This window comes from Heptranchias perlo, chromosome 12 (assembly GCF_035084215.1).
Source record: "Heptranchias perlo isolate sHepPer1 chromosome 12, sHepPer1.hap1, whole genome shotgun sequence".
NCBI classification, from domain to species: Eukaryota; Metazoa; Chordata; class Chondrichthyes; order Hexanchiformes; family Hexanchidae; genus Heptranchias; species Heptranchias perlo.
The window spans coordinates 22,649,444-22,675,775 of record NC_090336.1 but is presented as its reverse complement, the minus strand read 5'-3'; the positions used below and the strand labels follow the sequence as shown (position 1 = coordinate 22,675,775).

At 48.5% G+C, this 26,332-nt stretch overlaps 1 protein-coding gene across 2 annotated transcripts in view; it reads right to left on the bottom strand.

Moving 5' to 3' along the window:
• The window catches only part of LOC137327881 (cleavage and polyadenylation specificity factor subunit 6-like), a 59,152-nt gene that overhangs the window by 23,047 nt on the left and 9,773 nt on the right, over positions 1–26,332 (bottom strand). For both annotated transcript variants that reach the window (XM_067993770.1, XM_067993771.1), the window contains exons 2-4: positions 25,262–25,471; positions 18,728–18,831; positions 10,295–10,440 (exon numbers count right to left, since the gene is read on the bottom strand). In XM_067993770.1, the coding sequence (XP_067849871.1) occupies positions 10,295–10,440; positions 18,728–18,831; positions 25,262–25,471 (460 nt within the window). The remainder of the gene's footprint in view (positions 1–10,294; positions 10,441–18,727; positions 18,832–25,261; positions 25,472–26,332) is intronic.

The window sequence follows — 26,332 nt, the reverse complement described above, 5'->3', positions numbered from 1 at the left end:
TGGAAGGAAGAAAGAAGGGGGGAGGAGGGAGGAAGGAAGAAAGAAGGGGGGGGAGGGAGGGAAGGAAGAAAGAAGGGGGGGAGGGAGGGAAGGAAGAAAGAAGGGGGGGAGGGAGGGAAGGAAGAAAGAAGGGGGGGGAGGGAGGGAAGGAAGAAAGAAGGGGGGGGAGGGAGGGAAGGAAGAAAGAAGGGGGGGAGGGAGGGAAGGAAGAAAGAAGGGGGGGAGGGAGGGAAGGAAGAAAGAAGGGGGGGAGGGAGGGAAGGAAGAAAGAAGGGGGGGAGGGAGGGAAGGAAGAAAGAAGGGGGGAGGGAGGGAAGGAAGAAAGAAGGGGGGGAGGGAGGGGAAGGAAGAAAGAAGGGGGGGAGGGAGGGAAGGAAGAAAGAAGGGGGGGAGGGAGGGAAGGAAGAAAGAAGGGGGGGAGGGAGGGAAGGAAGAAAGAAGGGGGGATGGAGGGAAGGAAGAAAGAAGGGGGGGAGGGAGGGAAGGAAAGAAAGAAGGGGGGAGGGAGGGAAGAAGAAAGAAGGGGGGAGGGAGGGAAGGAAGAAAGAAGGGGGGGAGGGAGGGAAGGAAGATAGAAGGGGGGGAGGGAGGGAAGGAAGATAGAAGGGGGGGAGGGAGGAAGGAAGATAGAAGGGGGGGAGGGAGGGAAGGAAGAAAGAAGGGGGGAGGGAGGGAAGGAAGAAAGAAGGGGGGGAGGGAGGGAAGGAAGAAAGAAGGGGGGGAGGGAGGGAAGGAAGAAAGAAGGGGGGGAGGGAGGGGAAGGAAGATAGAAGGGGGGGGAGGGAGGGAAGGAAGAAAGAAGGGGGGGAGGGAGGGAAGGAAGATAGAAGGGGGGGAGGGAGGGAAGGAAGATAGAAGGGGGGGAGGGAGGGAAGGAAGATAGAAGGGGGGGAGGGAGGGAAGGAAGATAGAAGGGGGGGAGGGAGGGAAGGAAGATAGAAGGGGGGGAGGGAGGGAAGGAAGATAGAAGGGGGGAGGGAGGGAAGGAAGATAGAAGGGGGGAGGGAGGGAAGGAAGAAAGAAGGGGGGGAGGGAGGGAAGGAAGAAAGAAGGGGGAGGGAGGGAAGGAAGAAAGAAGGGGGGAGGGAGGGAAGGGAAGAAAGAAGGGGGGGAGGGAGGGAAGGAAGAAAGAAGGGGGGGAGGGAGGGAAGGAAGAAAGAAGGGGGGGAGGGAGGGAAGGAAGGAGATAGAATGGGGGAGGGAGGGAAGGAAGATAGAAGGGGGGAGGGAGGGAAGGAAGATAGAAGGGGGGAGGGAGGGAAGGAAGATAGAAGGGGGGAGGGAGGGAAGGAAGATAGAAGGGGGGAGGGAGGGAAGGAAGATAGAAGGGGGGGAGGGAGGGAAGGAAGATAGAAGGGGGGAGGGAGGGAAGGAAGAAAGAAGGGGGGAGGGAGGGAAGGAAGATAGAAGGGGGGGAGGGAGGGAAGGAAGATAGAAGGGGGGAGGGAGGGAAGGAAGATAGAAGGGGGGGAGGGAGGAAGAAGGGGGGGAGGGAGGGAAGAAGGGGGGGAGGGAGGAAGAAGGGGGGGGAGGGAGGGAAGAAGGGGGGGAGGGAGGGAAGAAGGGGGGGAGGGAGGGAAGAAGGGGGGGAGGGAGGGAAGAAGAGGGGGGAGGGAGGGAAGGAAGAAAGAAAGGGGGGGAGGGAAGGAAGATAGAAGGGGGGAGGGAGGGAAGGAAGATAGAAGGGGGGGAGGGAGGGAAGGAGATAGAAGGGGGGGAGGGAGGGAAGGAAGATAGAAGGGGGGGAGGGAGGGAAGGAAGAAAGAAGGGGGGAGGGAGGGAAGGAAGAAAGAAGGGGGGAGGGAGGGAAGGAAGAAAGAAGGGGGGAGGGAGGGAAGGAAGAAAGAAGGGGGGGGAGGGAGGGAAGGAAGAAAGAAGGGGGGGAGGGAGGGGAGGAAGAAAGAAGGGGGGGAGGGAGGGAAGGAAGAAAGAAGGGGGGGAGGGAGGGAAGGAAGGAAGATAGAATGGGGGGAGGGAGGGAAGGAAGATAGAAGGGGGGAGGAGGGAAGGAAGATAGAAGGGGGGGAGGGAGGGAAGGAAGATAGAAGGGGGGAGGGAGGGAAGGAAGATAGAAGGGGGGAGGGAGGGAAGGAAGATAGAAGGGGGGGAGGGAGGGAAGGAAGAAAGAAGGGGGGGGAGGGAGGGAAGGAAGAAAGAAGGGGGGGAGGGAGGGAAGGAAGAAAGAAGGGGAGGGAGGGAAGGAAGAAAGAGGGGGGAGGGAGGGAAGGAAGAAAGAAGGGGGGGAGGGAGGGAAGGAAGGAAGATAGAATGGGGGGAGGGAGGGAAGGAAGATAGAAGGGGGGAGGGAGGGAAGGAAGATAGAAGGGGGGGAGGGAGGGAAGGAAGATAGAAGGGGGGGAGGGAGGGAAGGAGAAAGAAGGGGGGGAGGGAGGAAGGAAGATAGAAGGGGGGGGAGGGAGGGAAGGAAGATAGAATGGGGGGAGGGAGGGAAGAAGAAAGAAGGGGGGGAGGGAGGGAAGGAAGATAGAAGGGGGGGGAGGGAGGGAAGGAAGATAGAAGGGGGGGAGGGAGGGAAGGAAGATAGAAGGGGGGGAGGGAGGGAAGGAAGATAGAAGGGGGGAGGGAAGGAAGAAAGAAGGGGGGAGGGAGGAAGGAAGATAGAAGGGGGGGGAGGGAGGGAAGGAAGATAGAAGGGGGGGAGGGAGGGAAGGAAGATAGAAGGGGGGGAGGGAGGGAAGGAAGATAGAAGGGGGGGAGGGAGGGAAGGAAGATAGAAGGGGGGGAGGGAGGGAAGGAAGAAGAGGGGGAGGAGGGAAGGAAGATAGAAGGGGGGGAGGGAGGGAAGGAAGATAGAAGGGGGGGAGGGAGGGAAGGAAGATAGAAGGGGGGAGGGAGGGAAGGAGATAGAAGGGGGGGAGGGAGGGAAGGAAGATAGAAGGGGGGGAGGGAGGGAGGAAGATAGAAGGGGGGGAGGGAGGGAAGGAAGATAGAAGGGGGGGAGGGAGGGAAGGAAGATAGAAGGGGGGGAGGGAGGGAAGGAAGGAAGATAGAATGGGGGAGGGAGGGAAGGAAGATAGAAGGGGGGAGGGAGGGAAGGAAGAAAGAAGGGGGGAGGGAGGGAAGGAAGAAAGAAGGGGGAGGGAGGGAAGGAAGAAAGAAGGGGGGAGGGAAGATAGAAGGGGGGAGGGAAGATAGAAGGGGGGAGGGAGGGAAGAAGGGGGGAGGGAGGGAAGAAGGGGGGAGGGAGGGAAGAAGGGGGGAGGGAGGGAAGAAGGGGGGAGGGAGGGAAGAAGGGGGGAGGGAGGGAAGAAGGGGGGAGGGAGGGAAGAAGGGGGGAGGGAGGGAAGAAGGGGGGGAGGGAGGGAAGAAGGGGGGAGGGAGGGAAGAAGGGGGGGAGGGAGGGAAGAAGGGGGGAGGGAGGGAAGAAGGGAGGGAAGAAGGGGGGAGGGAGGGAAGAAGGGGGGAGGGAGGGAAGAAGGGGGGAGGGAGGGAAGAAGGGGGGAGGGAGGGAAGAAGGGGGGGGGGAGGGAGGGAAGAAGGGGGGAGGGAGGGAAGAAGGGGGGAGGGAGGGAAGGGGGGAGAGGGAGGGAAGGAAGGGGGGCGAGGGAGGGAAGGAAGGGGGGCGAGGGAGGGAAGGAAGGGGGGCGAGGGAGGGAAGGAAGGGGGGCGAGGGAGGGAAGGAAGGGGGGCGAGGGAGGGAAGGAAGGGGGGCGAGGGAGGGAAGGAAGGGGGGCGAGGGAGGGAAGGAAGGGGGGGCGAGGGAGGGAAGGAAGAAGGGGGGGCGAGGGAGGGAGGGAAGGACGGGGGGCGAGGGAGGGAAGGGCGAGGGAGCGAGGGAGGGAGGGGCGAGGGAGCGAGGGAGGGAGGGGGAGGAGGAGCGAGGGAGGGAGGGGGAAAGGAGCGAGGGAGGGAGGGGGAAAGGAGGGAGGGAGGGAGGGGGAAAGGAGGGAGGGAGGGAGGGGGAAAGGAGGGAGGGAGGGAGGGGGAAAGGAGGGAGGGAGGGAGGGGGAAAGGAGGGAGGCAGGGAGGGGGGAAAGGAGGGAGGCAGGGAGGGGGAAAGGAGGGAGGGGAGGGAGGGGGAAAGGAGGGAGGGGGAAAGGAGGGAGGGGGAAAGGAGGGAGGGGGAAAGGAGGGAGGGAGGGAGGGGGAAAGGAGGGAGGGAGGGAGGGAGGGAGGGGGAAAGGAGGGAGGGAGGGAGGGAGGGGGAAAGGAGGGAGGGAGGGAGGGAGGGGGAAAGGAGGGAGGGAGGGAGGGGGAAAGGAGGGAGGGAGGGAGGGAGGGAGGGGGAAAGGAGGGAGGGAGGGAGGGAGGGGGAAAGGAGGGAGGGAGGGAGGGAGGGGGAAAGGAGGGAGGGAGGGAGGGGGAAAGGAGGGAGGGAGGGAGGGAGGGGGAAAGGAGGGAGGGAGGGAGGGAGGGAGGGAGGGAGGGGGAGGGAGGGAGGGGGAAAGGAGGGAGGGAGGGAGGGGGAAAGGAGGGAGGGAGGGAGGGAGGGGGAAAGGAGGGAGGGAGGGAGGGGGAAAGGAGGGAGCGAGGGAGGGAGGGAGGGGGAAAGGAAGGAGTGAAAGGAGGGAGCGAGGGAGGGAGGGGGAAAGGAAGGAGTGAAAGGAAGGAGCGAGGGAGGGAGGGGGAAAGGGGGGAAAGGAAGGAGCGAGGGAGGGAGGGGGAAAGGGGGAAAGGAAGGAGCGAGGGGGAAAGGAAGGAGCGAGGGGGAAAGGAAGGAGCGAGGGGGGAAAGGAAGGAGCGAGGGGGAAAGGAAGGAGCGAGGGAGCGAGGGGGAAAGGAAGGAGCGAGGGGGAAAGGAAGGAGCGAGGAGGGAGGGGGAAAGGAAGGAGCGAGGGAGGGAGGGGGAAAGGAAGGAGCGAGGGAGGGAGGGGGAAAGGAAGGAGCGAGGGAGGGAGGGGGAAAGGAAGGAGCGGAGGGAGGGAGGGGGGAAAGGAAGGAGCGGAGGGAGGGAGGGGGAAAGGAAGGAGCGAGGGAGGGAGGGGGAAAGGAAGGAAGAGCGAGGGAGGGAGGGGAAAGGAAGGAGCGAGGGAGGGAGGGGGGAAAGGAAGGAGCGAGGGAGGGAGGGGGAAAGGAAGGAGCGAGGGAGGGAGGGGGAAAGGAAGGAGCGAGGGAGGGAGGGGGAAAGGAAGGAGCGAGGGGAGGGAGGGGGAAAGGAAGGAGCGAGGGAGGGAGGGGGAAAGGAAGGAGCGAGGGAGGGCGGGGGAAAGGAAGGAGCGAGGGAGGGCGGGGGAAAGGAAGGAGCGAGGGAGGGCGGGGGAAAGGAAGGAGCGAGGGAGGGCGGGGGAAAGGAAGGAGCGAGGGAGGGCGGGGGAAAGGAAGGAGCGAGGGAGGGCGGGGGAAAGGAAGGAGCGAGGGAGGGCGGGGGAAAGGAAGGAGCGAGGGAGGGAGGGGGAAAGGAAGGAGCGAGGGAGGGCGGGGGAAAGGAAGGAGCGAGGGAGGGCGGGGGAAAGGAAGGAGCGAGGGAGGGCGGGGGGAAAGGAAGGAGCGAGGGAGGGCGGGGGAAAGGAAGGAGCGAGGGAGGGAGGGGGAAAGGAAGGAGCGAGGGAGGGAGGGGGAAAGGAAGGAGCGAGGGAGGGCGGGGGAAAGGAAGGAGCGAGGGAGGGCGGGGGAAAGGAAGGAGCGAGGGAGGGAGGGGGGGAAAGGAAGGAGCGAGGGAGGGCGGGGGAAAGGAAGGAGCGAGGGAGGGAGGGGGAAAGGAAGGAGCGAGGGAGGGGAGGGGGAAAGGAAGGAGCGAGGGAGGGAGGGGGAAAGGAAGGAGCGAGGGAGGGAGGGGGGAAAGGAAGGAGCGAGGAGAGGGCGGGGGAAAGGAAGGAGCGAGGGAGGGCGGGGGAAAGGAAGGAGCGAGGGAGGGGGGGGGAAAGGAAGGAGCGAGGGAGGGAGGGGGAAAGGAAGGAGGAGCGAGGGAGGGAGGGGAAAGGAAGGAGCGAGGGAGGGAGGGGGAAAGGAAGGAGCGCGAGGGAGGGCGGGGGAAAGGAAGGAGCGAGGGAGGGAGGGGGAAAAGGAAGGAGCGAGGGAGGGAGGGGGAAAGGAAGGAGCGAGGGAGGGAGGGGGAAAGGAAGGAGCGAGGGAGGGAGGGGGAAAGGAAGGAGCGAGGGAGGGAGGGGGAAAGGAAGGAGCGAGGGAGGGAGGGGGGAAAGGAAGGAGCGAGGGAGGGAGGGGGAAAGGAAGGAGCGAGGGAGGGGAGGGGGAAAGGAAGGAGCGAGGGAGGGAGGGGGGAAAGGAAGGAGCGAGGGAGGGAGGGGGAAAGGAAGGAGCGAGGGAGGGAGGGGGAAAGGAAGGAGCGAGGGAGGGAGGGGGAAAGGAAGGAGCGAGGGAGGGAGGGGGAAAGGAAGGAGCGAGGGAGGGCGGGGGGAAAGGAAGGAGCGAGGGAGGGCGGGGGAAAGGAAGGAGCGAGGGAGGGAGGGGGGAAAGGAAGGAGCGAGGGAGGGGAGGGGGAAAGGAAGGAGCGAGGGAGGGAGGGGGAAAGGAAGGAGCGAGGGAGGGAGGGGGGAAAGGAAGGAGCGAGGGAGGGAGGGGGAAAGGAAGGAGCGAGGGAGGGAGGGGGGAAAGGAAGGAGCGAGGGAGGGAGGGGGGAAAGGAAGGAGCGAGGGAGGGAGGGGGAAAGGAAGGAGCGAGGGAGGGAGGGGGAAAGGAAGGAGCGAGGGAGGGCGGGGGAAAGGAAGGAGCGAGGGAGGGGGGGGAAAGAAAGGAGCGAGGGAGGGAGGGGGAAAGGAAGGAGCGAGGGAGGGCGGGGGAAAGGAAGGAGCGAGGGAGGGCGGGGGAAAGGAAGGAGCGAGGGAGGGAGGGGGAAAGGAAGGAGCGAGGGAGGGAGGGGGAAAGGAAGGAGCGAGGGAGGGAGGGGGAAAGGAAGGAGCGAGGGAGGGAGGGGGAAAGGAAGGGAGCGAGGGAGGGAGGGGGAAAGGAAGGAGCGAGGGAGGGAGGGGAAAGGAAGGAGCGAGGGAGGGAGGGGGAAAGGAAGGAGCGAGGGAGGGAGGGGGAAAGGAAGGAGCGAGGGAGGGAGGGGGAAAGGAAGGAGCGAGGGAGGGAGGGGGAAAGGAAGGAGCGAGGGAGGGAGGGGGAAAGGAAAGGAGCGAGGGAGGGAGGGGGAAAGGAAGGAGCGAGGGAGGGAGGGGGAAAGGAAGGAGCGAGGGAGGGGGGGAAAGAAAGGAGCGAGGGAGGGGGGGAAAGAAAGGAGCGAGGGAGGGGGGGGAAAGAAAGGAGCGAGGGAGGGGGGGGAAAGAAAGGAGCGAGGGAGGGGGGGGAAAGAAAGGAGCGAGGGAGGGGGGGGGGGGAAGAGAAAGGAGCGAGGGAGGGGGGGGGAGAGAAAGGAGCGAGGGGAGGGGGGGGAAGAAAGGAGCGAGGGGAGGGGGGGAAAGAAAGGAGGGAGGGAGGGGGGGAAAGAAAGGAGCGAGGGAGGGGGGGAAAGAAAGGAGCGAGGGAGGGGGGGAAAGAAAGGAGCGAGGGAGGGGGGAAAGAAAGGAGCGAGGGAGGGGGGAAAGAAAGGAGCGAGGGAGGGGGGGAAAGAAAGGAGCGAGGGAGGGGGGGAAGAAAGGAGCGAGGGAGGGGGAAAGAAAGGAGCAAGGAAGGGGGAAAGAAAGGAGCAAGGGTGGGGGAAAGAAAGGAGCAAGGGAGGGGGAAAGAAAGGAGCAAGGGAGGGGGAAAGAAAGGAGCAAGGGAGGGGGAAAGAAAGGAGCAAGGAAGGGGGAAAGAAAGGAGCAAGGGAGGGGGAAAGAAAGGAGCAAGGGAGGGAGGGAAAGGAGGGAGGAAGGGAAAAGAAGGGAGGGAGGAAGGGTAAAGAAGGGAGGGAGGAAGGGTAAAGAAGGACGAGTGAGAAGTGTGAGGAAATGAAAATAAATGACCAACGGGCAAGTGCCATTATTCAATTTCAATTACATACGACCTGTGACAGACAAGAATAGATCAGTAACACGAACAGTCAGGCAAGCAACATCCCAATCCAGAAAAATCCCTATTTTCAGGAGAATAAGGACCAAAGGAATATTCAACACTAAAGGAAAACAGGATCCAACTGGATCCCAGCCAGGTAGCTTTCCACTGCTTGGCACAATCAAAGGGGGTACAAAGACTTCATAATAATTGGATAACATCAAACTCAACAACAAAAATTACAAACTTCTGCTAGTTTTATCGTCAGCCGACAATCTTGTCCTAAGCCCTTCTGATGTAAAAATGTCTAAGGTATGTGATGTAGATTTAAAAAAAATAATAAGTTAGTATTTCACTGATAATTTTTTTTAACTAGCTGTAGATGGTTTTCTCAACTTACCAGAATTTCCAGAATCACAGATGGAACGTTCCAAAGTAAAATCAAAGAGGGTGCCTTTAGGACACTAGTGTATCATCAGGTCTCATTATAGATTGGTGTGATCAACGTGTTTTATTTTAAAGATACAACAGTTATCACACACGGGTACATACACAGTCTAAAAGGTAAGTACGTTATTGGTGCTAGGGGTGAAAATACTAAGATTTGCTCAGTACTCCAAAACTGAGAGACTGAGCCTGACAGTGTGAGGGAGCTGAATTAACACAATGACAAATATCAGTAACTTCGCCTTCAGTAACTTTGTAAAGGTGACTGGGGGACAAGGAGCTGCTTCAGACTGAACTTCTAAAAAAAATGTTCCATTCAGAAACAGGGCAAAGGCCCACTCACATTACAGGACACCACCAAGGTTGAAGAAAGTGGGAATCAGGAAGTAGTGGTTAAATAGTGTCAAGCTTGGGTTTTAAAAACCTGTCGATTTTACGAGGAAAGAAAGACTGAGGGAGATGAGGAGTTCCACGTTTCTGAAGTACTGAGAAAGAATGAGTTAGAATTGGAGACCGTGAAATGATCTTGATTTAGATACAATAAAGGCGCGGCGAGGGAGAGCGTGCAGGAGGGGGCGTTGCAGTTTAGGGGGGGGAAAGGGGAAGTTCAGAGGAGCACTGATTATAGTAGCATCGATAAAATAGATTAAAATAAATTAACTGCATGCTAATTTAGTCTCCTCACACCATTGGGCACAGTAACTCTTCCCAGCCAGTTCCCAATGTCAACAGCACTCGCCATTCAAATATATTCCAAAATTTTACAGAAACCGTTAATAAAAAAATTAAGGTGATTTATAAATAAGGGGGATCCAATCTGGATTCTGCCCCTTTAAGGGATTATATTTACAAAGCAGTATTATCTTTCAAAGTGCGTAAGAAAGACAAGGCTAATCCTGCTGAAAGCATTAGGAATGTGGCAGGCATTGAAGTGGAGTAGACAAATAAAGCCATTGGACTGGTAAGCAGCTCTGAAGCCTGTAGGTTGATACACAGAAATGCAAAGTCAGCATGTTTTATAGTGGTGCAAAAGGTGTTCCCGGCCTTTGGGGAAGGACATACCCACAACCCTTGAAGGGGTGAAGAGAAATAATGCACAACATGCCAGACATCAGAAAATGACCCTGTCGATCAGTTTGAAGTCTAAACAGTTGTCATAATGAAGTGCTTTGTTTCTCTTCCCCCTCAAATGCACAGCACAGATAGACCTCATTGTGCAGTGAATTGCACGAACACAAGATTTTATTGCAACACAACATGCAGGAGATTGTGGACTCTGGGAACACTGATGGCAATGGGCAACACGGTCACATCACAACAAGAAATCTCTTGAAAGAATATACGATATTACGCTCTGTTCCTTCCATCATATTTCCAATAAGATCCATTTTAAAACACATTTACAATTCACAAATATGAAAATAGAAACATTTGTCATATTAAACTGTTGGGGAGGAGGCAGTGAGTAGCGAGTCCAAGAATTAATACCCCCCAGCATATTCCCTCTGAACACAAATTGCCAGCCCAATTGTGTAGTATATCCCACAACTGCAGTACTTCTCTTAACCCACCTGGTAGCATTCGCAGCTTCTATATGCGCTGCTGCTATTTAGTGGAAACAATTTTTCCTCAAAAAAATTTGCCCTTTTGCTTTCCCATTGGATCGGCCAATAGGTGTTTTAGAACAATATATTTTTTCCTGCCCCTGTAAAACTTAATATGACAAAGGCATAGAGCTGAATTTAGTATCCGTTGAACTTGTTCAGTTCATTACCTAACGACAATACGTCCATTTAAATTTTTGTGTGCTAGATTAACCAAATGGAAACATATTGTGCTGCATAAAAGCCAGTGTTAGTAACTGGCTTACTAGCGGGTGACCAGAGTAATTCCCGATATAACTGGATGTGAAACAGTTATCCACCATTGCCACAGGTATTACTCTGGCTCACAAACATACAGGTCTGCAAAGAGGTTAATGAAGATCTAATGTAGTGTAGAATTTCCAAAGATTTACTTTTCTTGGATTGCGCTTCAAACTGGTTGAGATTCTGTTTATTGCAAGGCATGACCTCCGGTCTCTGTCCATGAAGTTCTCTTTGCGGAAGTAGCTCCATGAGGCGTCGGACGGAACTTTCAGAGCCCAGATATACTTCAGCAAACCTGGTCAGGAAATAGAGGAAGACAAAAAGAAAACAAAAAAGAGATCTATTACTTATCACAGCACAGCAATTCAGCGAACCATTTCCAGTTTTATCCCCTCCACTCCTGAAGGCCCAACTCTTGCTAGCTACTGTTCCAAGAGTCCCAGCAGCTTTGCATTACCATGGACCAATTCTTCATGCATGAGCCCAGACAATAGGTGTCAGTCAGCTGTTCAACCTTGGAGACATTCACAGTCAAGTTTGATCTTGTTTTGACACGCATATGTACTTTCCAGCAGAAGTTACTGGATAGGGATCAGGAGTAGTAACCCTCGCTGATTTTCCCTTCGCTAAACCAGGTGCTCTGAGGCTAACTGTAGTGTGTCAAATGCTACCCCCAGGTGACTGTAAGCTCAGCAAAGACTAGGGAATCAAACACAAACCAGGGACCCTCAGAGTCAGTGCATATGGGGTGGGTAGGGAGGGAGAAAAATAATAATCAGACAACATTCCTATTTCTGACTGCTATCCAGTGAAACTTGATGGAAAGTGCACAAGGACAGGATTAAGCTTGCTGTGATGTGCACATATCCTGCCAACACTCACCGTCCAGGATCACATATGAAAAATGGGCACTTAAGTAAGGTACCGGAGCATGTGTATGTGGTGGGGGGGGGGGGGGGTGGGAAAGAGGAGGAGAGAGAGAGACCAGTTCACTTCCACTGCTGCATTTTTCTGCTTACAATAGTACAGTGAGATGTGCCACACTCCAGATTTCTTAATTTTGTATCTTAATCAAATTACGAAGTTCAGCTCTTTTCACAAGATGCATGCTTCAGCTGGTACAAGTCCCCAGTGGATGGAATAACACAAAACAGCTTGTGCTGAAGTGTTTACAACAGTCCTCATCTTAACCTCAGATACAGAATATGGTTGAAACCCTCTCACCAACCCCCCTCCCCTTCCCCACCCACCCCCCATTCCTCCCTCTCCTTTCTCACTTTTTACTGTAGCACTCATTTTCTTTACTTTCTATTCCAGTTTTATTGTGTTTTTTTCTCACCAATTTTATCCCCTGAAGACACCAATTCTCGCCAGATACGTTCTACAGGTGCCAGGTAACCTCCACTTACTTATCAAGGCTATTCAATTAAGAGGGCATTGCAACAGAGTCCAATTCTGTCCTCTGGGTTGTACCACCCTTCTATTGCCCTGGTGGAGATTAGCTAACTCAACACAGACCCAGCACTGGCCCTGGGACCTTCTGGGCTGCATGGCTTAGTACTGCAACAGGCGGTGCTGTTATCTACTTGGTCATTGAGGGCCTCACTTCCTCAACTTTCTTTTGTAGCTTTATTCCATACTTGAAACGTCAACTCTTCTGTTCGCTTCACAGATGCTGAGTGATTCTGGCATTTTCTGTCTTTTTTTTTTATAAAGCACCTGTTTAATCTAATGGCCCCGTTTGCACATGTTAAACATTCAAACATTTACTGCACTGCAATTCTCAGTTCAAAGTGCATTTGGCATCTTGCTCAGCAACATATTCACACTCTTTGATGTCAGCCCACAGGTCTGACTCTGTCATGTAAAAACTGATTCTTAAGAGCAGATTGTTGTTTCCCACAAAAAAATTCTGGATTTTTCAATATTCATTTTTGAATTAACTGCTATTTGTCAATTCATTAACTGAGCCAAGACTTGGCAAGTACTATTTCAAGTGGCAGAAATCCCTAACTCACAGAGAGATTAACCTGTAAACCACACTGCTGTATCTGTTAAGCTAGAGATAAATAAGAAATAAAACCCCTGCAAACTTTGGAAAAATGAAATAAAAACAAAATTGCACAAATACAGGGAAGATCCTTAAGCATCTGGAAAGAATACAGGTTCATGTTCTGATGAAGAGTCTCTATCCAAAACTTTAACTTGTCTTTTCTCTTTACAAATGCTGCTGAACCGGCTGTGAAATTCCAGCTTTTATAACGTCTGTTAAACTAATTGGATTTCACTACACCAGTGACAGACCTCCCTTTGGAGACCTGTTGTTCATGGGCATGTATGCTGTGGTAGCAAACTGATATCTTCCCCCTTTTGTGAATGGTAATCAGCAACTTGCTGTGTGAAGAACTGAATGCACGAACTGCTAGTTTCCGGCACAACTCATCACAGAAACGCTCAGCTGAGTTAATACAAATATAAATGAAATGGTACAATTTTAAAGGGGGCTGTATAATTCAATGAAACTGCATCGAACTGCATCGTTCCTAACATTGGTGCAAGCCAAGCCACCAGTAGTGCTTCCCCCACTAATATTATACATTAATATGGTTTGGCTTTATTTGCACTCAATGCAAATGAGAGATCGAACCATGATGATCCTCCTGCGCAAGAGAAATTCGTAAAGTGTGCATTGCATTGCAAGAACAAACTCACTAGCGCAATCACTGACTACAAACAAATACATGCTCCAGCTCTCCATCCTCCAGGAACAGAGACACCCAGGGGTGTGTGTACATAAATCTTTGAAGGTGGCAGGACAAGTTGAGGAGGCTGTTAAAAAAAGCATACGGGATCCTTGGCTTTATAAACAGAGCCATAGAGTGCAAAAGCAAGAAAGATATGCTAAACCTTTATAAAACACTGATTAAGCCCCAGCTGGGGTATTGTGTCCAATTCGGGGCACCACACTTTAGGAAGGATGTCAAGGCCTTGGAGAGGATGCAGAGGAGATTTACTAGAATTGTACCGGGGATGCAGAACATCAGTTACGTAGACAGATTAGAGAAGCTGGGGTTGTTCTCCTTAGAGCACAGAAGGTTAAGGGGAGATTTAATAGGTGTTCAAAATCATGAATGGTTTTGATAGAGTAAATAAGGAGAAATTGTTTCCAGTGGCAGAAGGGTCGGTAACCAGAGGACACAGATTTAAGATCATTGGCAAAAGAACCAGAGGCAAGATCAGGAGACATTTTTTTTTACGCAGCGAATTGTTATGATCTGGAATGCACTGCCTGAAAGGGTGGTGGAAGCAGATTCAATAATAACTTTCAAAAGGAAATTGGATAATTATTTGAAGTGGAAAAATTTGCAGGGCTATGGGGAAAGGGCAGGGGAGCGGGACTAATTAGATAGCTCTTTCAAAGATCCGGCACAGGCAAGATGGGCTGAATGGCCTCCTTCTGTGCTGTGTAATTCAATGAAAGCTGAACTGCATCGTTCCTAACATTGGTGCAAGCCAAGCCACTAGTAGTGCTTCCCCCACTAATATTATACATTAATATGGTTTGGCTTTATTTGCATTCAATGCAAATGAACGATCGAACCACGATGATCCTCCTGCGCAAGAGAAATTAGTAAAGTGTGCTAAACGCTTGCATTGCAAGAACAAACTCACTAGCGCAATCACTGACTACAAACAAATACATGCTCCAGCTCTCCATCCTCCATTTCTACATTATATCTGAAGTGTTCATTACAACCACAACACCAGTTTCAGATGAAAAGCACAACAGAAGTTCACTGTGTTCAGATCCTCAGCCATCACATAGAACAAATCACTCTAGCTTAACTACTGCATACTATGGATTTGTTATAGTAACCTGAAGAAATGCAATAATGATTGAACTGAATGGGAATATGCCAGCAAGGACAGAATGCCCAGGCTCAACAAAATGATTGTACAAATTCTGTCAGCCAAACAGTACAGCTGTAATGATAAATATGAGTAATACGCACAGAACAGGTTGAAACCTGTGGCCTCTTCCTGAGCATAATACAACTGATTGGCACTGAATCGGATATTGAATTTTGAAAAAACTTTCCAATTTTCTTGCTGTGGTATAATTCCACAAGTTCCTGCAGCCTGTTGTACCACATCCAAGTGACTGGTCTTCATACGTGACCTCAGAGTGGCTGACAGGCTATTCGATCACAATGGTCATCACAGCCAAGCTTGATCCTATCGTTATTGAATGTCCACACACACATCTATTTTCAGAAGGACATGCTGTGTAGCAATCAGGAGTGGGAACTCTGTTTGATTTTCCCTTTTATCAGCTCAAAGGTGATGGAAGAAATTTTCAAACTGTTGACATTGAAACCTTGGGATCTTTGTTGTGCAGGTCGCACAGGAAGCAACAGTGAAATAAGTTTGCTTTCCCTCAGAATCATTCTTTCTTTTTATTCGTTCATGGGACGTGGGCGTCGCTGGTGAGGCCGGCATTTATTGCCCATCCCTAGTTGCCCTTGAGAAGGTGGTGGTGAGCCGCAGTCTTGAACCGCTGCAGTCCGTGTGGTGAAGGTTCTCCCACAGTGCTGTTAGGGAGTTCCAGGATTTTGACCCAGCGACGATGAAGGAACGGTGATATATTTCCAAGTCGGGATGGTGTGTGACTTGGAGGGGAACGTGCAGGTGGTGTTGTTCCCACGTGCCTGCTGCTCTTGTCCTTCTAGGTGGTAGAGGTCGCGGGTTTCGGAGTTGCTGTCGAAGAAGCCTTGGCGAGTTGCTGCAGTGCATCCTGTGGATGGTACACACTGCAGCCACAGTGCGCCGGTGGTGAAGTGAGTGAATGTTTAGGGTGGTGGATGGGGTGCCAATCAAGCGGGCTGCTTTGTCCTGGATGGTGTCGAGCTTCTTGAGTGTTGTTGGAGCTGCACTCATCCAGGCAAGTGGAGAGTATTCCATCACACTCCTGACTTGTGCCTTGTAGATGGTGGAAAGGCTTTGGGGAGTCAGGAGGTGAGTCACTCGCCGCAGAATACCCAGCCTCTGACCTGCTCTTGTAGCCACAGTATTTATATAGCTGGTCCAGTTAAGTTTCTGGTCAATGGTGACCCCCAGGATGTTAAAGGTAGGGGATTCGGCGACGGTAATGCCGTTGAATGTCAAGGGGAGGTGGTTAGACCCTCTCTTGTTGGAGATGGTCATTGCCTGGCACATGTCTGGCGCAAATGTTACTTGCCATTTATCAGCCCAAACCTGGATGTTGTCCAGGTCTTGCTGCATGCTGGCTCAGACTGCTTCATTATCTGAGGGGTTGCGAATGGAACTGAACACTGTGCAATCATCAGCGAACATCCCCATTTCTGACCTTATGATGGAGGGAAAGTCATTGATGATGCAGCTGAAGCTGGTTGGGCCTAGGACACTGCCCTGAGGAACTCCTGCAGCAATGCCCTGGGGCTGAGATAACTGGCCTCCAACATGCTTGCTATCTTCACAAAACTGGGCTTGTAGTTATGATCCTGAGCCACACTGAATGTTCATTTTCACAAAGGGCACAAACCTCAAACCACACAGAAAATGGTCATCAGATCAACCTACCCCACACAGAGATTGTGCCAAAATGGGCACCAGACCTACCTGCCCCAGAGATCGTCCCAAAATGGCCACCAAACCTACCTGCCCCAGAGATCGTCCCAAAATGGCGACCAGACCCTACCCATACCATGCAGAAATCATCTGCAATATTTAAAACAAAATCATAACTAGATAACCAAATAGTCATTAATGATAATTAGAGATTTACACTAGAGACAAGGTATTGTTTTTAAAAATACATAACGGGGCCACAATGAACTACTGTTAAAAATCATTCCACCCCATGAAAATAGCATCAAAATCACTTCAGAGTGAACAACAGTAAAAACAAAATGAGGCCAATGCTTCTATATTATTGCTTGATTGTACTTTAATTAATGTTTACTGTTTTTCTTTGATGAGAACACATTGACCAATTTTCACAAAAATTCCCCTGTGGAGCCAGTTATGAGAAACAATGATTAAGTTTGCTATCACTTGTGTGGGGGGGGGGGGCAACGCTGCTACTAGAAAAAAAGAATCACACTTGAATCGATAATGTAATACAGCGTGATACACTCCATGTTTAATCATGTTAATTCTTCCACCAAAAGCTGAAGACCAGCTGTATTACCCACTGTGAATCTGTTCCACAATTTTATCAACCTCTTACTAAAAAAGGATCACCTAAATTTTCTATTTTCCTTTGACTCCACTAGCTTCAAACTGCTTCCCGAAGAACCTTCCTAGATCTAATTTCTGCATATCCATATAAATCTTAAAGGCCTCCGTTAAGTCTCCCTTCATATCCTCCATTTCCTAGAAGATGAAGTCTATAGTACATAATCTTTCCTCATAACTCAGCCCTCTTAGTTCAGGAATCAGCCTTGCAGCCCTCCTCTGGTCTCCCTCCAATAATTCTACATCTTTCCTGTAATAAGAGTCCAAAACTGAACACAACACTCCAGAAGCAAATTCAACATCACCTCCTAGACTTACAAGTCACACTCAGCTATACATCAAACATTTTATCTGCTTTTTTAAAATCGCCTGCGAACACAAAACAACGGTTTTAATGGTCTATCCACCAAAAAGCCCTCAATCTCTTTTCTGCTGTTACCTCAAGCACATTGACATTTGATAAGTGATTCACATTCTCGTTTCTTCTACCTAACTTTGCCTGCACGAGAATGACATCATTTCAAAAAAGTAATTCAATGACCATGAAGCATTTTGGGATATCCTGAGGTTGTGAAAGGTACTCTATAAATGTAGATTCCTTCTAATCCCATGACTTTACACTTATCTGCCATCTCTTTGCTCACTGACCTGACCTACCCATATCCTTTTGGATTGGTTAGCACATTCATCAGCATCACTGGCCACTGCACCCAATTTGGTGTGACCTGTGAACTTACACACCTTGGACAATATTTTGTCTTCCAAGTGACTTATGAAAATTATATATGCTTTCTACATGCACAATCCAAGTTTGGAAGGTCAGAATCTATAACTGTACCGTTGGATTTTTTTTATATTTCTAGAGGACACAGTATGAAAATTTCACCTAACTGAAATCTTAGTGGCAACACTGGAGAGTTCCATCCCTGTTATTACATATTTTTATCTTAAACAGGGTGTTACCAAGGAAAATTAGTTGGGAGAAGATGACAAGCTCAACAATGGGAGGGAACAATCAACATGCAGTTGAAATGGATGGATTTGAAATGAAGTAATGTAGGCAGAATGACAGAACCCCTGAGATATGATGCATTAATGACATTGTATTTGTGGGCTGTAACCTAGCTGGCTTCTGCACCCCACCCCCACCCCCCACAAAGTTCAGGGGGTTTCAGCGAGCTTCCCATGTCACTAGCACCCGCTTTAAACTGAACAGGAAGGTTAAAATAAACAAAATGGATATTAAAATTAAATCACAATTCTTCATCCATAGCCATTCTTACCAATAGTAAATCCAAGCAATTGTTTTCCTGGTTTGGATAACTCGAAGGTGGCACACCTGTTGTTACCTGGAGGATTTGGATGATGAAATAGTGAATGTACCTGCCCTCCGAATCGTTGACCCAGGTTTGATTTCCGGCTATTATTTAAAAGCATTTATTCTAGTGTCAGCTTGGCTCAAACAGTAATTCAAAAGCAAAATGCTGGAAATCTGAAATAAAAACAGAAAATGCTGGAAAAACTCAGCAAATCAGGCAGCATCTGTGGAGAAAGAAACAAACAGGGGTGGTCAAAGAGTATTTGACCTGAAACGTTAACTCTGTTTCTTTCTCCACAGATGCTGCCTGATTTGCTGAGCTTTTCCAGCATTTTCTGTTTTTATTTGGTTCAAAAAGTTGTGGGTTCAAAGTCCATGCCAGACTCAGCATGTAAATAACACTGACGTACACTGCAGCAGACACTCCAATTCAATAATGTTGAGGTACTGTCTGCTTGTGATTCCGTTGCACTACTCAAATAACAGCAGTGAGTTATCTGTGTCCTGACCAACATTCCGCCCGCCGCCCGCCACCCACCCCACCCACCCACCCACCACCAAATTTATTGGTTGCTTATTTTATTGTTCGATCTTGCAAAATGGCTGCTACGTTTGTCTACAGCACAACAGTCATTGCACTTCAAAGTAGTTCACTGTTTTTGAAGCACTGAGATATTTCTGAGAGATGTATCTACAACATCACTAAAACGGTTTATTTGGTCACTATCACATTGCTGTTTATGGGACCTTGCTGTGCGCAAATTAGATGCCACATTTCCTATATTACAACAGTGACTACGTTTCAAAAGTACATTACTTTTGAAACGTAGTCACTTTGGGACTTCGTGAGAATGTGAAAAGCACTATATAAATTCAAGTTCTTTCTTTCTATATTCAGATGTTGCATAAATCAATGGCTTTCTTTTCTTTTTAGTACCTCAAGGAGAAGTTGACATGGATGCTAATTGTATCCCATTAGCTCAGTTAGATTTTCAGATGCACTTACCCTTTAGATTGCCCGTTGGCCCTATTTTCATAGAACTTGATCTCCAACAGGTCCTGCACACCCACTGAATGGACAGCGTCAGCCACGTCCTGGTCCGTCGTCCACTGAATGAAACAAAACACAAGAAGTTAGAAAGTCACCAGCAAATCGAGAGAAGAGTAACAGAAGGATCAGACTTTCAATTCCCCTCCACCCTCCAATTTGCTTTCAAAGCCAGAAGTAGTGCCATTTTCACTAATGCTGTGTACATCACAGCATTTGAAATAAAAACTCTTGTACTTAGGTTTGTTTTGAAAAATGGGAGGGGCGGGGTGCGTTCTGGAAGGCAATCCTAGATCATCAGCAGATTTCTGTATTTTTGTTGGCTTACGAGCACATTATTGTTGATCTTATATAATGATAAAGATTTTCTGATACATTCATGCTCCCACTACCTGCCTTGGCAGTACATTCCATACATTCATCACGCTCTTGTGTAAAGTAGATGGATCTAAACTTTCTTTTTGCCTTCTTGTTGTAGAATCTGTGCCAATGTGAAATATATTGACATTTATCTTGCCCATACCCTTTAGGATCTTGATTACTTCTATAAGATCACCACCGAGTCTTCTCTCCTCCAGTGTAAATATTCCCAATTTTTCCAGCTTTGCTCATAACTAAGATTGTCATAATCTCAGCGGTCAATTCAGTCGCCTTCCCTGCACCCTCACCAACGCCCAGATGTTTTGCTCATTTTACGGTGACTATAATAGTACTTGGTACTCCAGATAGGATGCACCAATGCTATGTACAAACTCAATCACTTCCTGAGATTTGATCTCTATTCCTCTGGATAGACACCCCAAGATCCTATTTGATCTCTTTACTGTTACCACACATTGTGCTAATGGCTTCAAAGATCCATCCACTAATATCCCCAAATCCCTCTCCTGTGGGTGTCCTGGAGAAAAATATTATTTAGCTTGTATTGACACTGTTTATTGTCCTTTTCCAATCTTATGATTTTGCAATTGCTCATATTAAATGACATCTGCTAACTCCTCAATTTGTTCAGGTCCTTCTGTAATTAATCAGCCTGTTCCCAGCTTTTTGCTGTTCCTTCCGCACGGCACTTGGTGTTGGAAATCTGACATTTTCTTCTTTGAATCTAGCAGCACCTGTAGTTTTCTACACCACCCCAGCAAAAAGGAAACAAATATAAAGCTAGACACCAATTGGATCTGAATGAGAAAAGTTCAGTTAGCCCATCAAGCCCACTCCTTCCACAGTCCACACATGACTACATCAATCATGCACTCTCTTCCCCTCCACCCATGATTTCTATGTTCTTAACTCTTTTGTGAATCAAACAAATCTATCACTATCCCTTTAACCCTGAATTCCCCCTTTTTGGACAGGTATTAATAGAGTTCCTTTTTAAAGGGAGCAATTGACCAAAAATGTACCACTTTTTCCAGGAATCTGTTCCACATATTCACTTTCCTGTGAGTCAAATTATTGTTCTAATTTTATTTGAAGTTTATAATCATTTCATCAAATCTGTGCTCGCCATCCAAGCTAAATACCCTACTTACCTTGACCTTACTGACTATATATGGCCAACCCTACAAAGATGGTGACAGAGGCTGGTAATTATGAAGGCGGTGCGCCAATTGTGTCTACAGATGTAAATTTTCTTTGCATCCTCTTATCTTGAAAATTATAAATTTTCAAAATGGTGGCTGTTGGTGAAGGGTACTGCATTAAGTACCGGGCACTGTATAACCACCATAGGAGGATATTTAGCTTGGACGGTGAGCACAGAACTTGAGCAAATGGTTATAAACTTCAAACAAAATTAGAACAGTATTTATATAGACTACTTGATTGAGTCTGTTTAGAGACTGGGGATGGGCAATTACACCTGTGCCAGGCATTGATGTCGTTTTTGAGTTACAAGTTGGATTTGCTTTTTGTGGTCACACCAGCTGGATACAAGTGCTCTGACTTCAAAACTCTTGCATCAAAGCTAGGAGATGCACATGTTTAATAACTTCACAGTTTGCACATGACTCACTGAAGTAATCTTGCACATGGAGCATACAGTGAGTACCCACAAATCTGATTCTACAACTAAATCTACACAACAGACCAGAAAATAGACCCGATGAGCGAGAATGGAGGCAAAACCAGCACAGTCCTCTATCCAGACATTGATATGAAAATAAACCATAAGGACACCCCGATGACCTAGTGGTGAATGTACCACCCTGTGCAACACTAAGCCAATCCTAGTTCCGATCCCTACTTTGTGCTGAGTTAGCTGATCTCAATTGGGTGTGACAATAACTGTCTCTCTTCAACTCCCATTAATTTTTCTGTTTCCCTCTCCTTGTTTTTCTCTGAGACATTTACCTGTGGAAGGAGGAAGCCTCCGAAAGCTTGTGAATTTAAAATAAAATTGCTGGACTATAACTTGGTGTTGTAAAATTGTTTACAATTGTTTTTCTCTCTGTATGGCTTGCATTTTCTTTTGTCACCTCTGTACCCATTTCTGACTTTTCCCCATTCTTTCTATAAGTCTCTCCTTCTCTGTTTCCTCTCTCTCTCCTGTATGTCTCTGACACAATTTGTTTCCTTCAGTGAGCCCCTTATAAATTGTAAAGTTGAACTGTGGAGTTAATAAATATTGGTGATACAGTGCCTGACACAAATATAACTTATTGCAGTACCCTTCACTAACAGCAACCATTTTGAAAATTTATAATTTTCAAGATAGAGGATGCAAAGAAAACCTACACCTGTAAACACAATTGGAGAACCACCTTCACAATTGCCATTTTGAGATTTTCAAAACAACACTTCACAATAATGCCAGAATGTTCTCATTTAAACATCCAGTACTGATGACAATTAATTACCACTTAATTAAGGCAAAGAAGTCAAATGGAATCTCTCCAAGTCACTTTCAGCACATGTCCAATAATAAATACATTTCCTGTTGTAAAAGTTTTAATGCACATGGCAGGCTGGCTAGAGTGACAGTTTGGTGTGCAAGTGTACGACATCATAGACTAGTACGCACCCACAGTTCCTCCCCCCCACCAAACCTGCCTCAATTTCAAGCTGCCAAAGATGACTGTGAACAGTAGTCCCTGCAGGAAGGGAAAGAAAAGCAAGGATGGAAGAAGTTCAGCTGTTTACTCTCAGTAGAATACTGGCTGGGTTTCTCTCGTTTACCCCTCTGTAGGGGGACACGGTGTGGCGGAAGTGGGTGTGGAGAAAACCAAGGCAAATCAAAGAGGTTACTTCAATAAACTCTAGTTGGGCTTAGTTTATTTTTAAACATCAGCCAGTCAACACCTCTGACGGTTCAGTAGGTAAATGCACCAGTCAGGTTTCCTGCACCTAATTGCTGTCTGGTGATCCCTACTGTATACGTGGATACCCAAGGCGCTACACTGAGGCCCAGACAAAAATAGCTCCCCTTTGTTCTTCAGGTTTTCTCTCCTACTTTCTGTCCTTTACTTGAACTCAGCGTTTTCCATTTGTCTACTCACCAGCCCATGAATTTCCTGTCCATTGAAACAAATGGGGGCAAGTGCAGAAGCAAAAAACCCCAGCCATTATTTCTAGTCTTTTTGGTTTTAATTTTGCCCTGATCGCTATTAATATTCTTTCAGTCTCTCCTTTTTAGTTCTTCTCTTTTTCCTTCTTTGTCCCTTAGTTTCCAGCACCATTTTCCTGCTAGTCCTGTAAATTTGCCGTGAGCACCAAGCCTTAGTCCAGCTGCCACCCACACAATCCCATTACCAGTTGGGGCTACAACCTCTGGCCCAGTCCAAACCACGATTGGGGCAGGTGCACTTGCGCAAGCATAGTATTTTGATTTTGGATGAGACTTTAAACCGAGGCCCCGCCTCTCAGATGGACGTAAATGTTTCCGCGGCACTATTCGAAGAGCAGAGGAGTTCTTTCAGTGTCCTGACCAATGTTTATCCATTAAAAAATTATCCGGTCATGTGCTGTGTGCAAACTGGCTGCCTCATTTCCCTACAATACAACACTGACTCCCGAGGGGTCACAGTCTCAGGATACGGGGTAGGACATTTAGGACTGAGATGAGGAGAAATTTCTTCACTCAGAGGGTGGTGAACCTGTGGAATTCTCTTCTACAGAAGGCTGTGGAGGCCAAGTCACTGAATATATTTATGGAGGAGCTAGATAGATTTCTATACACAAAAGGCATCAAGGGGTATAGGGAGAGAGCGGGAATATGGTATTGAGATAGAGGATCAGCCCTGATCATACTGAATGGCAGAGCAGGCTCAAAGGGCCGAATGGCCTACTCCTGCTCCTATTTTCTATGTTTCTATGACTACATTTCAAAATCATTGGTCATAAAACACTGTGGGACGCCGAGGTCATGAAAGGCGCTATATTAATGCAAGTCCTTTCCTATAAAGGCAGCAATCGAAAATAGGACATTCTTGTCATATTTCCAAACAAAATTACAGCACAGTCTGAAATTAAACCTTTCAGTTCTTAATCAAGGTGACACACCATATTCGACCTGTCACACATCTGCTACAAGGGATCATTAGAGATTCTTTGTCTGACCACCTACACAGGGAAGGGGTTATAAGAGACTCTCAACGTGACTCCTGGAAAAGCAGATCATGTCTCATCAACTTGGTTGAATTTTTTGTGTAAGTTACTAGGTTGGTGGAGATGGGTAGCCTGGTAGACATTATATACCTGGATTTTCAAAAAGCTTTTGTTCGGGTGCCACACAATAACCTACTAAAAAAGGTTGAATCCTATGGGAGTAGTGGGCAGATCTTGGAATGGATGAGGAATTGGTTGTATTCTTGTAGGCAGAAAGTTGTTACTAATGGCCGTGGTTCTGCGAGGTGGGGGGGGTGCTGGTTACTAGTGAAGTCCTGCAGGGATCGGTGTTACAACCGTTGCTCTGCATCTTTACCAATGGTCTGCATGAAGGCGCTGGGGTAACTTGAGGTCTGCAAATGATACAAATGCCAGTGCAGGCTTTAGGACCTTAGATGAGAAAAAAATAAATAACAATTAGCAGATCTAGGTGTGATGGGGGAATGGGCCCATGTCTGGCAGATGTCATTTAATATCGATAAATGTAATTTTATACACATGGGTAGGGGTAATGCCAAGCACTTGCATACAATGCAAGATTGTAAACTTAAGACTGTTGAGCGGGAGAAAGACCCAGGTGGTACACATGAACCTCTTATGATTCACAACCAGTGTTACAAGACTACAGCAAAAACAAAGAGTACTAGGATATATTGCTAGGACAATCCAATACAAAACAAAAAACATTATACTGTCCTTGCATACGTCTGTAGTTAGGCCTCATTTAGAGTACTCTGTCCACTTTTGGTCCCCCCCACATGCCGAGTGATATAGAAGCCCTGGAAAAGGTTCAGGGGAGGGCCACTAGATTGATACCTAGTTTAAATGCCCTTAGTTACCATGATTGGCTCAGAAGGCAGGGTATTTTTACTCTAGAAAAGCACAGACTTTGAGGAGCTTTGATTATGGTCTTTAAAATAATGAAAGGATTAGATTTAGTCCATGTGGATATGCTATTTAAGTTAGATAGATTAGGAAGGACCAGGGGACATGTGTATGAGTTGCGTAAGCATAGAACTAGGTTAGATATCAGGAGGTTTTTCTTTTTGCAGAGAGTCATCGACCTTTGAAAGTTGCTAGCTCGTGCAGTGTGCGGATTTACTGCAAGCGTTCAAAAGGCAGCTGGATGATCACAGCGTACGAAAGGTAGGTAGGTAGGTATTGGGCATTGCGTCTCTTGTTCTCTGTGATTTCTTGAAACTTGTTTGGTTGCCTTTGGGGTGGGAGAGGAATTTCACAGATTTTTTTGGCCCTAGGTTTTTTTTTCTCTGTTTCTTGCCTCTCTGAGGAGATTACATGGCTGCTGATGGATGGGGGGTCAATGGGAGTCATGGTGTAAAGTTGCACCATGATGATATAGGACAAACGCAATGGACCAGCTGGTCTTTTCCTGTCCGTCATTTTCGTATGTACTCTACAGACTTAATTTCATGCTGAGAAGCAGAGTTTACCCACAATTCTCAGTGAGTGAAACCATTCTAAAAACTCTAGGCATGATTGAGCAACTTCACTCACCAGGTTAGCGTGATACAAGTCTCTTAATGTAGAGGCAATGGGTGAGAGACAGACAATAGAATTGTGGGAATAGTTGGGAGTCAGCAAGGTTCAGTCCTCTCTAACAGTAGGGAGAACTGACAAAAGCTAAATTTAGGCTTCCCAAAGCAGGATAAATACTTTTTCCCCACATCGAAATTGGATTGTCCCAGGTAATTTAGGACATGGTCAATACATTCAGGAAAGGAGGGGCAGTGGCAGAAAAATAACGTTACAAGGTTGTCCCATCCAGGCCTCTTGGAAATTTTTCAGTGTGTCCAAATGCAGTTGCCATCCATTGGACATACGGCTATGTACATCAGAATAACACTAACCAGGTTTTGATTCACTCACCCATGTCAGGTTTCCCACGTAGACAGCTTGCCGTTTGCCTCCATACGTGTAGACTATGGTCGGCCTGGCGCTATTATCTGTTTTCTGTGGTTCACCGGGAGGTCGTGGTAATATCTCATCATAACTTTGATCATCGTGGTTATTACCATCGGCAGCCGCTATTACATCATCGTATAGGTCAACTTGATCGTTTGCAACATAATCAGTCTCCTGAAAGAGAACCCACACATTTCATTTAGGACAGTGACTTTTTCTATGTAAAATTTAATGGGCTGTTTAACAATATTTATGATGCATTGTATATATAGCAACCATATAACCCTCAGTGCACTATATGTATTTTCTTATATGATTGCCTTCTCTCTCTCCCCCCACTAGTCGTCTCCTCTCTCTCGGGTGCCGAGTCATACTGAGGCATGGTTCCAAGGGCACTGGAAGCTCTCCGATATCAAACCCAAGAAACCATTCGTCTTGTGTGAGCCTAGACGGTGAGTGCCAATAAGCTTTTCAACAGTGAGGGCAACGCAACCAACCACAACTCTCTCCTCACCTGACATCCACACGTACACTTTCCAGCAGGCTTCACTGGATAGTGATTAGGAGTGGGAAAACTGACTGATTATCCTCCCATCTCTAGGAATATTGAGGCTAATTGTACCATCCTAATTGCTGCCGTAGGTGAAATAAGCTAATACATCAGGGATTAAACCTGGAACACTCTGCTAATTGTGGTTAGGTTCCACATCATACGGTGCATTTGTCCACTAAGCCAATGGTGTTTACCATGGATTTAAGAGGGAAGGCCCTGCTTGACAAACATCATTGACCTCTTTGAAGGTATTATTACATATAAATAAAATAAATCCTGGAGTTATAGCATTCTGCAGATCATGCCTGTGGAATCCCTACAATTTATTTATCTTCCAGAAGTCTTTTGAAAAAGTTCTACATAAAATACTCAATTAAACTAAAATCACTCAGAATCCAGGGTCTGAAAAAAAATTTCCTTACTAGGAATGGAAGATGCAGTTAATATTTTGCAAGATTTAGGCCCATTATATAATAGGGCAG